General features: G+C 42.2%; 1 protein-coding gene across 1 annotated transcript in view; it reads left to right on the top strand.

Annotated features, from left to right (window-relative positions):
* Positions 1-3,611: 3,611 nt before the first annotated feature.
* Positions 3,612-15,094, top strand: part of LOC117479386 (cadherin-4-like) — a gene marked incomplete in the record, with an annotated part of 211,729 nt that continues 200,246 nt past the window's right edge. The window contains 2 exon segments of the mRNA XM_034126335.1: positions 3,612-4,171; positions 5,407-5,518. Of these exon segments, the coding sequence (XP_033982226.1) occupies positions 3,941-4,171; positions 5,407-5,518 (343 nt within the window).

Here is a 15,094-nt window from a genome sequence, read left to right as displayed (position 1 = left end):
GCCTCTCTGTGTTCAGCTCTTAGATCTTGTATCCTGTAGCACAATATATGTGGTTTGGAGTTTAGTTTCAGTCTTTACAGTACAGTACTTTAAGAAGTCCGGTTATAACGCCATTTACCAGTGATACGCGATATTGATTTTGTTCCGTCAATACAATAAACTATAATTTCCTGCTATGACAAAAGATGGAAAATCATTTAACCCTTCTCTTGCGTTAGGTCATACCCCCCTTCCCATGCTATTTTCGGTCAAAATTGACCGGTGTGTTTTGCACAGTGATATCTCTGGAACCCCTTATCCAATTTTGATGGTTGACATCTCATTTGAACAGTCAAAGCAAGTAGAATCAAGGGGTGACAGACAGAATGACACCAGGGGTGAATTTCATATTATTTTTTGCAGTAAGTTCAAAGATAGTGCTTATTTTACATTACTGTATATTATAAAAATGCTTGCCATGTAGGCTGTGTTTACTGGAGATGGAAATGCTTTAGTTAGTGTTGTAGCTGAGATTCTTCCCGTTCCAATGATGTATGGGATGTATTGATTTGATACAAGCTAGCCAGTGTTTCATGTCATGGTCCGGACCCACCGGTGGGCCCATCAAGTTCAGCATTCACTGCACTCACTGTGATGAATATAAAATACGACACTGATACTGTTTTCCTCAATGAACATTTATTGAAAGAGAAATATACCATAACGTGTGTGTGTGTGTGTGTGTGTGTGTGTGTGTGTGTGTGTGTGTGTGTGTGTGTGTGTGTGTGTGTGTGTGTGTGTGTGTGTGTGTGTGTGTGTGTGTGTGTGTGTGTGTGTGTGTGTGTGTGTGTGTGTGTGTGTGTGTGTGTGTGTGTGTGTGTGTGTGTGTGTGTGTGTGTGTGTGTGTGTGTGTGTGTGTGTGTGTGTGTGTGTGTGTGTGTGTGTGTGTGTGTGTGTGTGTGTGTGTGTGTGTGTGGCGCATTTAGCGCGAGAAAGTGAGAGGTTTGTGTTTCTCCAGGGGCACAGAGCTCGCACCTGTGAGAAGGCATGATACATTGCATCATACAGCGCGAGAAAGGGAGAGGTTCCCGTAGCGCGTGTGTGTGGGGGTGTTTCACTGTTGAATAAATCACTCAAAATTCAATGCAAGTGGTGATCATCAAGTGTATATGTTCAGAGGCCTAGTGTGGAGGATAACATAAGGTATTGAGGCAATTGAATGAAAAACACAATATTTATGATTAAAACAAATGTCATTCGGTCACTTTTGACCTGAAACGCAAGAGTAGGGTTAAAATGTTTACTGAGGGTAAAAACGTTTTTGCTGTATCATATTTGCAAACCAGGCCTTACCACATTTTAAGGCCCTGACACACCAAACTGACACCAAAGAACACGTCCCGACGGACCCGATTGTTTTGTCGCCTCACGTCTCCTGTGTCTTGGCCAAAAAGTCGCACTGGAACACACCGCTAAGACTTCATCCGACGGCCAAGTAGCACATACGCACTGCGCATGCGTGAGTGGCAATAACTCTCCTTACCAGCAAGCGTGTGTGTGTATTCGTCATTCAAAAGAGGCAACCGGAAGACAGACTGCGTGATATATACAAACAACAAATAGCGTGCGATCCATTTTCACTCTCGTCCATCACAGACTGTTTCACAGACTGTTTCACATAACAACTTATAATCGAAAACATGTTTAGTGCGGTACTGGAAAATGAAAAATAATAGCCGTCTGTGTGTGCCTTCTTCACTTCTGTTTCGCTTCTCATGCACTGATTCGCTAAGCTGAACAGCCAATCAGAGTGATTTATTTTGCCTACAGCCTTTTGCCAACAGCCTCCCGATTCAACATGTTGAATCGGCGGCGGAAGGTGTCGGCACGGCCGAAAAGACACGACGGTGCGGGACACACCAATCTGAGTAGGGCGACAGGACGCTCATCGACGGCTAGACATCTATCGTCGGCCGAAATCGGCTCGGTGTGTCAGGGCCTTTAGTTGCTGAACCTAAAATGTCAAGATTTAATAATTTCATGAAGTTGTAATGCAATTGGGAGTTTTGCAGTATTGTCCAGACTCCAGGATCAATGTTCTGAGTAGTGACATTACCACATATTGACCTCAACACACACAAAGCTAAGAGAAGATAAAATACCTGCCAATAACAGCATTTATCAGGAAAACCACCATATCCATGTCACAGAGCTCATCAGCCAAACAGACGACACGATAGAAGCTCATCCTTGGGACAAAGGGATTGGGATGTGAGAGAAAAAATGCCTGCATGTCACAAAGAGAAATTCTGCTGAGCACCCGCCCACTAATGCAGTCATTCTGTTTTTGAAAGGATTAGAGCCAATTGGCTTTTAAAGCACATATACTGTATAGACCAATTTGCTGTTTTTTGTTCGTGGAAAGGTTTTATGTATCGACGAGACACTGTTGAGGCACACACACCGCTAATGGTAAGAGATTGTTTTGAACTTCATGGAAACGGATGCAAGGTAATACTATAGCATGGTCTTTTCAAGCCTTTTTTCAGTCAGAAGTCATTAAGTTGGAAACGGAAGCTCAGTTCAAAGAGAGCCAAGTTCAGTCTTTGTAGGACATTTGGATTCACATTGTAAAGCTTTTGAATTGACTCTTGTTCAACTTGTCTTCTGATGTAAATGTCTCTAAAAGTCAGGGACAGTGTTTGAATTTATTCAAAAGGTATGCTGAGTATTTGGTGAGTTGAGCCAGTGTGATAATCACAATCCAACACTATTAATTACACATCTACAAAGAGAATTCTGGTGTTGAGCATAACTTCATTACTTGGTTTACATTTTAATAAATAGATCAAATACCACACACAAAGCCTTTCAAACGATACAAAAGCTTGCACCAATGCTGACTGAGGGTCAACATCAAGGTCTGCATTCATATAAGCATTTCAATTTCACCCACACATTCCCCTTTGAAAATTGAAAATTCCTGGCTTCATTTGCAGATAATGATTACCCATGAATGCCTATCAAATGACTGGTTTGAGAAATGTGCTTTATCATACAATGCATCTGCAACTGTCAATGGTTCTCTTGTCCCTTACATAAAATGAAAAAACAGTGTGGTAGACTCAGAATACTAATCCAATACAAATTTAAATATGTGATCTGTAGCACATAGATAAACGTATAGTATTAAATAATTCCAATTATCCATCACAAATGTTGAACAAGAGATAATTAAAACTATTGCAAGTATCGATCATGATATATGAATCATTTCATAAATAATTGCTATTCATACATTTGGTGTGTTAGACAATAGTATGTGACATATGTGGCGTTATCATACAGGGCAACCTATCAATGTGATGATATGCTTTTACTGTACGATTATGAAGGAAGTTTCACAAGTTGGAACATAGTGGAGGGGTGGGGCTGTTTTTTCACCTGTGCTGATCACCGGCAGGTCACGTGTTAGGCCTCTACCTACTGCACACGTGACATAAGCATCTTCCCTTTTGTTAGCTCAGTCTGTACAAACCTGAACCTGGATCTACATCAGTCAGTTTAAAAGAAAAATAATAATGTACTATTTTTATGTTGCGCACGTCTGCCCGATTAGTTAACTGTCTAAATCTAATAATGTACATGTCAGATGCTATACGCTTGGAACTTTCACGGCTAGTGGTTAATGACTTTCCCATACTTCGGCAAAGAGACTTCAATCATGGTTTACCGACCTATTTTATTTTCAACCATAAAACTGCGAAGCCCTTTAGGTCTCCCCAGGAGAGGGATTAAAATACCTGGGACCCCGGGAAGGCGTCTGTGGTGCGGTTGTTTGATCCGAAGCTCAGACCGAGTGTTTCTTTAAGTGCGTGTGTGGAGTTCTCCTGCGCCGGGTGAAAGGAGGGGTTGGAGAGTGACGCTGCGCCTTGGTGCTGAGCGGAGCGCTCACCTGCAGATGAGAGAGCCGGGGAAACTCGGGCCAGAGCTGCAGCACACTCACGGAGCGAGGAGGGACCTAACGAAGGGACTGAGCAACAAGGGGGATTTACACAATTACTTAAGAAGATTCGCGAATCTATCCTCTTTCTGGTTCCTCGTCCAGGCAGCCCTGGCTCGCTCGCTCGCCACGATGAGAACTGACTTCGCTCTGGTCCTGACAGCAGCCCTTCTTTTTGACACGTTCGGGGTGAGCTTTCGCTTTTGTCTTATAACCTCTTATTCTGTGTAGAGGAGTTGTGAGAGTGCGGGGCGCATGACGGGTGCAGGGTTTCACAGCCATAGCGCACAGGCTTGAATAAAGTCATGGAGTCGGATGGAGTCCAGTGTCAGTCCAGTGTGCTGCAGCGCTGCTCGTTATTTCCCTACAAGTACGCAAATTGGTTACTAATGAATGACGATGTTTCCGAGATAATATAATGAAGAAAGTAAAGAGTGAACGACCCAGCACTGTCCGATCTGAACCTCGCCAGATATTCTCTGGAACGCTGCGTATTCATCACTGCAATATCCTCTACAAGTTAAAACTGCAGCAGCTTTTTATCACTCGGGATGATTGTATTCTTTATCAAACTATTTGAGTCATCACGCTTATTTTTAGCAGAACCTTCCTTTAAAAGGCTCCCTTGACCAAACAGCATCCGCCTGCAATAAGTTAACCTTTGAAGTTGTAAGGTGCTTTTCAACCGTTTCTCGTCATTTAATCAATACAAGCTGAATTAGGTCGGCGCCGGTGGGCTTCTCCTAACGGTGCACCAAGGAACCCTGCTAAATCTTTCCCTCTGCCGCTTTTTGTGTCTAAAGCCATTACTTATGCCATGTAAATGTAGGAAAATGACAGAGATATTTTTTCCTGCGGTATTCGTTCCCAAAAGGGGAATATTTAGTGCGTTATGTCTCCTCCACATTCAGGCTCCAGCCAGCCTTGGCACCATGTGTCTTTGTGCGCGCACACATTGACTTTTATGGAGGCTGCAGTGGGTCAGATCGTTCAATTTAACCAACAGCAAGCTCTGAATGCTTTGTCCAAAGTTTTCACAGGCATGCACTGCTCAGTTTCTCCTCAGTTCTCTGCCCCCCTCTGCTAGTGTGTAACCCAGGGTCAGGATGAAAACATTCTGATGCATTCATACCGTGGGTGTATGCTGTGTATCTCACTTAACCATGACCACAATACTTAAAATAACATCCCCATTTCATCATTGCCTGGTTTCCTGTTATGGAGCAAGTTATACATAACAGATATTGCCTGAGCGTGGGTATTTAATGTGCCCAGGAGCATATAGTTTATACACTTGTTGAATATATTTCTGCTAACTGCTGTACAATTTGCTGGCTTTCTCCAAGGCTCAGGGCCAGAGAGAAGCCATAAATCAATGGAATCCATGTTTATCGATGTCTTGCTTTCTATTCTCTTCTTTCCAGAGGAATAATGGGGAGCAAGCTTCCAAAGGTCCCTGCCGACCTGGCTTCTCACAAAGCTTCTACTCTGTGCTGATTTCAAGGGATGTACTGCAAGGCCAGGGCACACTCAAAGGTAAGACCTTTAATTGGCGTGTCAGTTATATTCAGTTTTGTCAGGAAAATGTACATTGTGAGTGAGAGCTCACAATGAGATCATGGCAGTGAAAGAAAATATATGTGGTGATGTGTTTTCTTTCAATGCATGGCCATGTCCTTTTCATGTTGTGGAAGTAGCATTTATGTATTTAAAAACATTGCTTTAAAAAGTTAAATTCTGTAAATTGTTGCATGTGTGAAGCTTAAAGGCGATTATTGTAAAAAAAATAAGTAGCTGTGAACAGAAATGAGATGGTCAGGTTAACTCTGCGCCTTTAAGTCGGTATATTGGTCTGCTGTTGTAAGGCTGTTCTTCGATGTTGCATATTCACACAAAGAATCACATGTTTTCAACATTTGAGGCAAACATATATGTGGATGCAGTTCTTGCGTTTTATCACACTTCAAATGCTTTTATTTGACATGCTATCCTTTTTTCTTGTTTTCCTACATTGCTCAACCTTCTTACCATTTTTATTATCATCCCTATCTTCATCACCATAACCTCATGTACCACCACCTTCACACTGCAGTGTCTTACCCAGTTGTGTGTGTTGCTCCAATTACGAAGTGAGCCAACTAAGTTTGGGGGCCCGATAGTGCAGGAAATGGGATCGACATCCTGTGTCTAATCTGGCACTGCTCCTGCCAATGTGGGCTAATTGCAATTCTCTATTGATCCAAATGTTTTTTTTTCTCATAGCTCAGCTAAGCTGTATTGTTTTGCTGTGGGCACACAATAGCTCTTTTATGGGTCGGCAGTGTTTTCGGCAGCGGCATAATATATATTTCTCATTCTGTTGGGGATACAGCTGTCTAAACCCGACACTGCTCTTGAGTATACATAAGCGTATAGTTTCACACAGTCGGTTAGATTAAGGATATACAATAGGTTTGAATTTATTGTTTTTGGGTTGTTTTTTCTCTTGTTTGTGTATATTTGTGTTTGGAGTGATATGAGGCTGGAAGAAGATATCCGCTTGATTTTAGTGATTCATTACCTTCAGTATATTGTAGCCTGGCTGGAGGTGGGATTGGATACGGGACGTTGTTGCTGGCAGTGAGCTTGCTCTCTGTGAGGTAGTGATGTTTTCAGCCCAGCAGGGGGTGTCAACACAATCACAAGCAATCACAGAACGAGCCATCACTGCTGCACAGGAGCCGTGCATTTCAGAGAGCATTATTTATCCAGTTTGGTCTCAGAGAGATGAAAATGTCTCTGTGTTTCCGTTCAGACATAAACTAATCTTTGGAGGTCCAACAGGGATGCTTTCTGTACAAGGAATTCAATTTGCTACTGACAAAATAGGTTTTAGTGGACAACATTATCCACATATCCACAAAAGTCAGCTTCAAACATTGCTGTGTTATCAGACCAAAAAACATGATTATCTCCCTTCATTAAACATACATGCCTGTAATTCATTTTCTGTATTCCCATTAAATTCATATTCAAAGCATATGCTTTTATTTAACATTTGCCAAATGTTTCCACTGTGATTTTAAAAAGACTCTAACTAGAGTAACATGGGCTCATCTATGCTGTGACACGCTCACAGCTGCAATGTCATCTTCATGTGCGTCTGAGAGCACAGCTGCAGTGGCCACCAGGCACACACACAGAGACACACACACAGAGACACACACTCACACACATCGTTTGTGATTTACAGGGCTCAGGCAGTTGATTTATAGTTTGTAAGGGTGTCGCTGGAGGGAGGCAGGCAGGCAGGAAGCTACTCTGGAAAGGCTTTAATAATAACATTGTTTAACCCAAAACCGTCAGATGGGGGCAGGAGTAATGACACCCACTCACGCACACACTCACCCACTCCGCATGCACACGCACACGCACACACACACACACACATACACACACAAATATATACATTCATTCGTGTTAGCCCCTGGGGGAATAATGGGAAGGACAGAACTAGGACCTTGGCCATGATGGGGAAGATGTGAGGGTCTAGACAGGAGGTCGGCTTGGAGGTGGAGGGTGTTGCATTTCACATTTTGTCATTTTGATTCACACTGTAGTACCAAATTACCATTAATGTAACAGACTATGGTAGTTATTGAAAACCCCACAGCAAATATGATGACAAAGCCAAAGCAATGATCAAAACCAAGGATACATCTCTGCCACATTGGAAAATGTATCTAACATGGTAATATATGAATTGCACATTGTATCAAATGGATTTTTGAATTGCAACCTTGTGTTACTAAACTGCTCCTCCCTTTTTCATTATTTCTTCAGCATCCCAATTTGTTACTCATTTCCATTTTCAGCCGTCTCTGGAGTTATTTTCAGCTTTCCACAACTTTGTTTTTGATTAATCTAATTTTAATCAGCAGTGATGCTCATTTACATTACCTCCTAAACATTCCCTGTGTTTTTGGCCAACTAAGGATTTTTATCGATAAACAAAGTGTGTCCAATAAACATTTCCAGGAGTAAATTCTACACCCTGCATTGTTCCTGCTGAGTGAATTGATTTGTTCTTTATTCATCTGGAAAACCCCTGCCAGTTGCCAGAGTTAATGGCTGAGACGCACATAAAAACAGGACACTGCTTCGTTTGTGCTGGAAGACTATAAGGTTGTAAACTGGACATTTAATGGTTATTTCAAAATGTTATCTGCACTTCTCACAAAGCAGTTTAGAGGGTCAGATGGTGTTTTTATTTACATTTTAGCAGCAATGTCTGCCTCTATATAAACAGCAGAGAAACAGTAGGGGTTTAAGAGGTGAGAAAATGATTTAAAGGACTGATAGGTCTCATTTAGCTTGTGTGTGGGTGGGTGCTTGCGTGTGTCCATACGTACATTATAACTTACCGCATGTACATGTATGACACATTTGGTGCTGAGGACGCCCACTGTCTTTTATGCCTGGCTTTCATTAGAGCTATGACTGCTTCTTTACCACTCACAGGCACCATTAGAGCCAGAGCTCTGCCAGGCCTGGTTAACGTTACACACTAAATGACTTATACACACACACACACAACTCACTCAAAAAAAGAAATCTGCTGTAAAATCTGTATAACAAAGTTCTTCAGTAAGAGTCTGTTTTTCGCGGTGTCGAAAAGCACAGTAAAGAAAATGTGAACGTTTGATATTCGAATCAACAATGGATGCTGTCACGATGTTTGGAGTGTTTTGTATTCCGCAGACGAGAGAGTAGGAGTTGGACCCCGGCCAGACTCCCTCAGACAAACAGAGCCAGCGAACGTAACCCCATCCCATGTGTCCCCTCGTCCCTGTGCTGAGTCTCTTCCTGGTAATGAAAGCCAGGGCCGGCGGTTTCAGCTCAGTGGGCCGCTCTGCTGACCTTGGACTTTGTTTGGGTTACTTGTGGTTTTGGGCAGCTCTCACTTTCTGTATATGTGACTGTGGTTGTGTTTGTGTGTGTGTGTGTGTGTGTGTGTGTGTGTGTGTGTGAGAAAGGGGGGTAAGCCTGTTTGAAAGACATATTGGTAATGTGTTAAGTGCTTCTTTTGGACATACCTGAGCTATGACAATGCTGACGTCTCACATGGAATGGGAGAATTTCTCTGCAGTCATCGCTTTCTTTTTTAGAAACTCCACTGGTGCTTGGCTCCATTTTTAAAATTAGATCCCCTCCTTTAGCTCATCAGCCAGTATGAATGGCCTGAATGTCTGAATTAAGCTGGCCATATCTGTCCTTAACCCTCCTGGCCAGCCGCAGGGTTGCTATTGTACTCATAAATACATCTGCAGATGCACTGTAAGCACTCTCTCGCTCTCTCTCATCCTTACATACACACATATACGCTCTCTCACCCTCTTACACGCATACCCTTACAGTCTATTACACTGTCTGTATACACTGCCATTCAGTAGAGATTCACATTGCAGCGTTTGGCATTTAAATCTATGCCTTGCCTGTCTGACCCACATCCCTTCTCTCTCCCTTCAGTGGCACCTTGTTTCTGTCATATTCAAAGCATGGCAGTTGCCCACTAGGAGGATAAACAGAATCCAAGAGAAATGGCTGAGAGAGCTTTGCATTCTGAATAAAACAAATTGTTCAGAGCTGTGAATTATCTTTTTTTTCTCCATAGGATGATATTTTCTAAAATCTCTTCCAGCGGGCACCCAGAATACCCTGGGTGATGAGTCTCACTTGCCTTGGTCGGTGAAGCTTTCCTATGAGGATTTAGGTGATTTTTCAAAATCCAATTGCTGGCCTGTTAGTTGACTGTGCGTTTTGGACTGTATTCTGAACACCATTTTGCATTTTAAAGTGCATAATTTGAAATACAGTATAGGTATCAATTTCTTTGCACATAGCTATTTTCATAAGGAAAAATGACTCAATTTCACAAATAACCTTGCAGGATCCCATGGCTTGAATGTTAATAATATACCAAGAACTATATTAAAATAAACTTCTCCTCTGCCCAAAATCTGACACACACCCTTTAGTGGTTCAGAGTGGTGATGTGGGACAGACGTCCGCTTCCATGGAGTGACTCATAGGGGCCTGAATAAAAGATGCCATTTCTCTTCACACACTCCACAGGGATGGACAATACATCAATGTTCTCTTTCCCTTCACCCTCAAACTGAATTAGATTGTTTTGAGTTGCTGTTTACCTTTTGCCCCAAATCTCATGATACACAGCCCGCAGTGTTATCTGGGTCGATAGCAGACAGGCGTCCTCATGGAGATTAGACCTTTATTGGAATACAGCCTCCCTTTGTTTCTCTCTGTTCCTGCCTAAATCACTCCCATTGTTTCCTTTCATTATTACTTTAGGATCTCAGTGTCTCACTTTATTCTAATCTTTCACAAAGTCCTATCTCTCTTTTCTTTTGTCGTTCTGTTTCCTTCATGTTTTCTCTGTGCAACCATCTAATCTCCTGTTAAAATGCAAAATAACAACACAAATCCTTTTTCTCTCTCTGCCATCTGTTTGAACTATTACATGGTTTATGGCTAATTTTTGTGTGGATATTCAGTCACGGAGACAGGCACAGACACATCCGTTTTCCATGGTTATTAATTAGACGCATGAGGCAGACATTTGTTGGACGTGTTGTAAAGTGGCGCAGACACCACGGACATACTGAGGTGCTTCTTTATGCTCTTCAGGCCAAAGGCTAATCTGACCTCAGGGAGCTGTTGACAAAAAGCCAGTTGACACATATTTACTTAACATGTAACCTCAGGCCTGATGTATGTGTCCAATAGTTTTAAAGGATGGAGTGTGGATTTTCCTGAGAGCCTCATATAAATGATTTACCTACGTGGTTGAGCATTTCTTTCCCTGTTAAAGTCTAGACATGAGTGGTTTATGAGATCAGCAAGGGGGGGGGCAGGCGTTACACCTGCAGGAGTCCCTTTTGATTAATATTGTTAGTCCTGGGAAGCCATGCTGTGGAACAGTCATGTGTCTTTGTGTGCCCAGTGTGTGTGTTTTCTGGCTGAATGCGCTGTGTGCACAGAGGTAGTTGTCCGGCGCTCTGTGCATAGTGGGAATATGGCAGGTTTTTCCAAGCTGGTCATTAGAAAGGCAAGCAGGAGAGAATGAGAAAGGAGAGAAAGCAGGTGGAGGCCATTATTTTTGTAATGAGATTTTTGACATCTTCCCGCTTTGTTTTGAGAGTAGGGACAAAGGAGACAGGGAGGGAGGGAAGAGGCGAGTGGATGAACCAATGTGGGAGACTTCCTGCAGATTGAGTTACTCTGCAGTGTGTGTGTGTGAACTCTGCATCCTTGTCATCTGCTTGGTACATTAAGAGACCTTCTGCCTTGGCATGATGGGCCTTCTGGGGTTCTACAGGACCAAGGTTATGGCCCTCCTGAAGACATTAAACCCATTTAAATACTTTGCTTGGACTCCAGCTCTTTAACGCGCAGATGGTCTGCACGGGCTGTGAGATGACAAGGGGACACTTTTTCTTTCTCTCTCTCTTTCTCGCTCTCCCCTAAACACACATATACAGTACGTGCACAGTTTGTCTGAGATTAGGAGTTTGTTTTATTGGTGGTGTCGGATTAAGACTCCACAGCGGCTGTTTGAAGGTTTCCCTGCTGTCTTTGGTGAAATAGTTTATCAGAAGGAGCACGAGCGAAGCAAGGCTCTCCCACCGCTGTTCCTTTGGCTGTAGCGTGGTGGACGGGGATTACAACAGCAGGATAGCGATAAAACTACAAGGCTGTTTTCTCTTTGCACGACAGCCACACTGACCGTGTCCTTCAGCTAGGCTACTGTCAGAGAGAGGGTACAATAGAGTTAAGAATCAGATAGAAGCTCTCCTCTCCATCAGTCATCAGATATGGTGCTCCTCCCTGTTTGTATATCACTGTTATTTATATTAACATGTGCTTTCCTCTTTATGCTACTCTACTAATCTTATGTTTGCCTTTTGCTGTAACATTGTTATTCTCTCTGCTGTGGGATGAGCAAAGGGCTCCTGATTCTGATTATTGCACATACCTGCACAAAGAAACACAGCAACCCATTATGGGACTATAAAACAAATGGGATCTTGACTTCAGGCCGCCCACTACTCCAGTATAGTTTTGGCCTGCACCCAAACACTGGTGTACTCTGCCCACTCACTCCTCCACTGCCTCTGTTTTCCTATGGCAGCATTTTAATTACGGCCTAATTGATTATGTTAGAAAATGAAGCCACTGTGAATGCAACCAATAAAGCGTTGATTCAGCTTCATCACTTGTTATTTTGTAGGTAGCGCTGCGATGAAGGCAGTTTAAGTGGCAGAGATCGGTGACATCATTCTGCAGTTAAAGATTATTCTATCTTACTATTTCACCCAGCAAATAAAAAATGCATGAGCTCACTTTGCAAAAATCTTTTTACTGCAGTTTCTTATAACAAAACATAATTAAAGAGAACTAAAAGGGCATTTACAGCCATTGTTATGAATGCTCCTCATAATGGTCATATCAAAAAGAAATTCAGCGTTCTCACCTCTAACCCAGCCCCCAATTATCTCTCCTCCCTGTTTCCTAGTTTCCCCAAACTGGGAACAGATCATTATTGTTGATTAACGAGACTTCTGTCAATTTCTCACACTTTCTAATCAACCAGCAGAAGTGTATGATCACTCCGAGAATGTGGGCAGGAAAAATCCAAGAGCATTACAGCCTCATATGGTATTCCTTTTGCTTTAAGATCCCTCGTCTTTGTTAAGGGAGGATGAAACGAGGGATGGAAGCCTTCAGAAGACTTTCTGGTAATCACTAATTGTGTCCTGAACTTCCTGTGAATGTTCCCTATTAAGTTCTTAAGTTCAGAACACAGTCGAATCATCACCTTGGAGCAAGGGAGCCATGCGGGAACACAAAGGACGGAGGGAGAAAAGGCTAGAGGAGTAGTGGGTCGACAAACAGAGTGCCAGTAATGCTAATTAATCAGAAGACAATGATGGGTCCCAGGGTGTCTGGGCCAACACTATTCAACAGGCTAAAAGCTAATAAGGGCTAACAAAGGCGCTACCAGAGGAGCTTCAGTCTTTGCAAACAGTGTCTGACGATTCATGTCAAGATTGAGATTGCCTTTTTTTTTTTTTTAAAGATTTAATTGAATGCCCCAAAGGGGATCCTTATTTCTCCCAGTCGTTTGGGGTAGCTTGATAGTTAGCAATCCTTTGAGGTCGGGGTTGAATTGTTGCTCAAGGACATTTTTGGTTAGGACTATGTGCGGTTATTGATGTAGAGCTGCAACTAAAACTAAATATGATCCAAGAATGAGTCTAGCAATTATTTCAAATTACAATTTTAACAATCATAAAATGTCAGACCAAATTACTGCCAATCTTTTGAGAGCAAAAACTGATGTCTTTAAAAAACCCAAGAATAAAACACAAAGCAGAAACGAACCTTGATATTTAAGAAGCTTGAACTACTGAATACTTGATATTATACTTAAAGATTGATAAATGATCAAAGATTTGATATGTTGTATATATACCTCTGTGTTTGTTGAATTGTTTGCTGTCATGGCAGCAGAGAAATACGCACTGTTCAGATAATCAGAATACAATGTGGTCTGAGCTTTGATCTTTGATCTACAACTCATTCACGGCCTATAATATTAGATATTGTTGTTAATAATGAAAAAGTGCACCATGTGTGAGTGTGTATGTGTTGGGAGCTAAGTTATGTGGGCATTCATATATTTACATGTTTTCTTGTAAAGTGTTGTAAGGCATGCTGGTACATTGCCAGAAAAGCAATGCACATGGAAAGTAAAGTAACTCAAACATATTGAATATGGTATTATATTGTATATTTTACTATTGTTCTCATTATTAGACTGTCTTCACCAACAAGAAGGCAGTAAAGGTCATCTGTAGCAGCTTATTAAAACCCACATTTTCAGTTGTTGTCAGGTCTTGTAACACACATACTTATTATTAGCCTAAACCATTATATTTGTAATAAACCTTACCGAGTAGTTAAGTTGCTATAATCTAAGTACTTACTCTTGTTTCAAATTAAAATGGTGCATTGTGCACCTGTCTCTGTTAGGCAAATATTCAATATTCATATGTCGCTTTGGGAATTATTGGCAAACAACCTATCCTCCTGTTTTAGATACAAAAATAAGATATTGTAGTGCCGAGAGTGTAGTGCCGAGAGAAGGGAGTCAGAGGCAGTGCATCGAAGGTGCAAAGTTGGCTTTATTAAGCAGGAGAAAACCACATGTCGGGTCGCAGCCCGGGAAGAGAAGAGGAAGAAGCAAGGAGGGCACACAATAAATACAGTCAGCGACACATATGTCCGTGCGGAAACAATACCCCCAACCTGTAGTTCCATGAGTGAATTATGTAACCTAGTTAATTAGTGATCACTACAATATCCTGTTATTTATTTCAATCTTAAGGCTCCGTTCTTACTCCATAATACAGTTGGTAACTACTGTGAAGAACTAATATTCTATACAACTCTGAGCATGGAGCTGAATGCTGCAGATTGGCCCTTGACACTGCAGCATTTCTCTGTCTTTAAAGCGAAACAGGCACTGTACAGTATATTGGTCAAACTCCATGATTAAATGTAGACTACAGAGCCAGTCAAGCCTCGGGACCAACACGCTTTTTAAAGCACACTGGCCAGAATTTCCTTTCTTCTCCTTCTCCCTATCTGTCTATTGTCTTTTTCAGCACATCAGAGGAAGAGGCAAAGAGCGAGGGTATTAAAAAAGCCCTGCTTTCCTCCTCTGGGCCTGGGAGAATGTAGAGAAGCAGATAAGTTGTCTAGCACTGAATCTGAGAATGATCAAAAACGAAGTGAATCCTGTGGCCGCCGAGGGAACAAGCTCCTGTGAGGGAGTGGGGGGGGGGGAAGGAAGGGAAGGGGGAGACAGAGGAGGAGGAGACAGACTAGGGGAGCAGCCACACTCAGAAGTGAAGAGGGTTTGCTCATCTCTGGGGTAGAAAAGGAAGAGAAGCTGCAGACAGATTGGCAAACAGGGCTGTTTTCTCTTCTCCAAGCTAGGACTTAGACAGAAAGACAGGTCCTCTCTGCCCATTGGACGGTTTATGA

This window comes from Trematomus bernacchii, unplaced genomic scaffold (genome assembly GCF_902827165.1).
Source record: "Trematomus bernacchii unplaced genomic scaffold, fTreBer1.1, whole genome shotgun sequence".
Lineage (NCBI taxonomy): Eukaryota > Metazoa > Chordata > Actinopteri > Perciformes > Nototheniidae > Trematomus > Trematomus bernacchii.
This window is presented reverse-complemented; position numbering and strand designations above follow the sequence as displayed.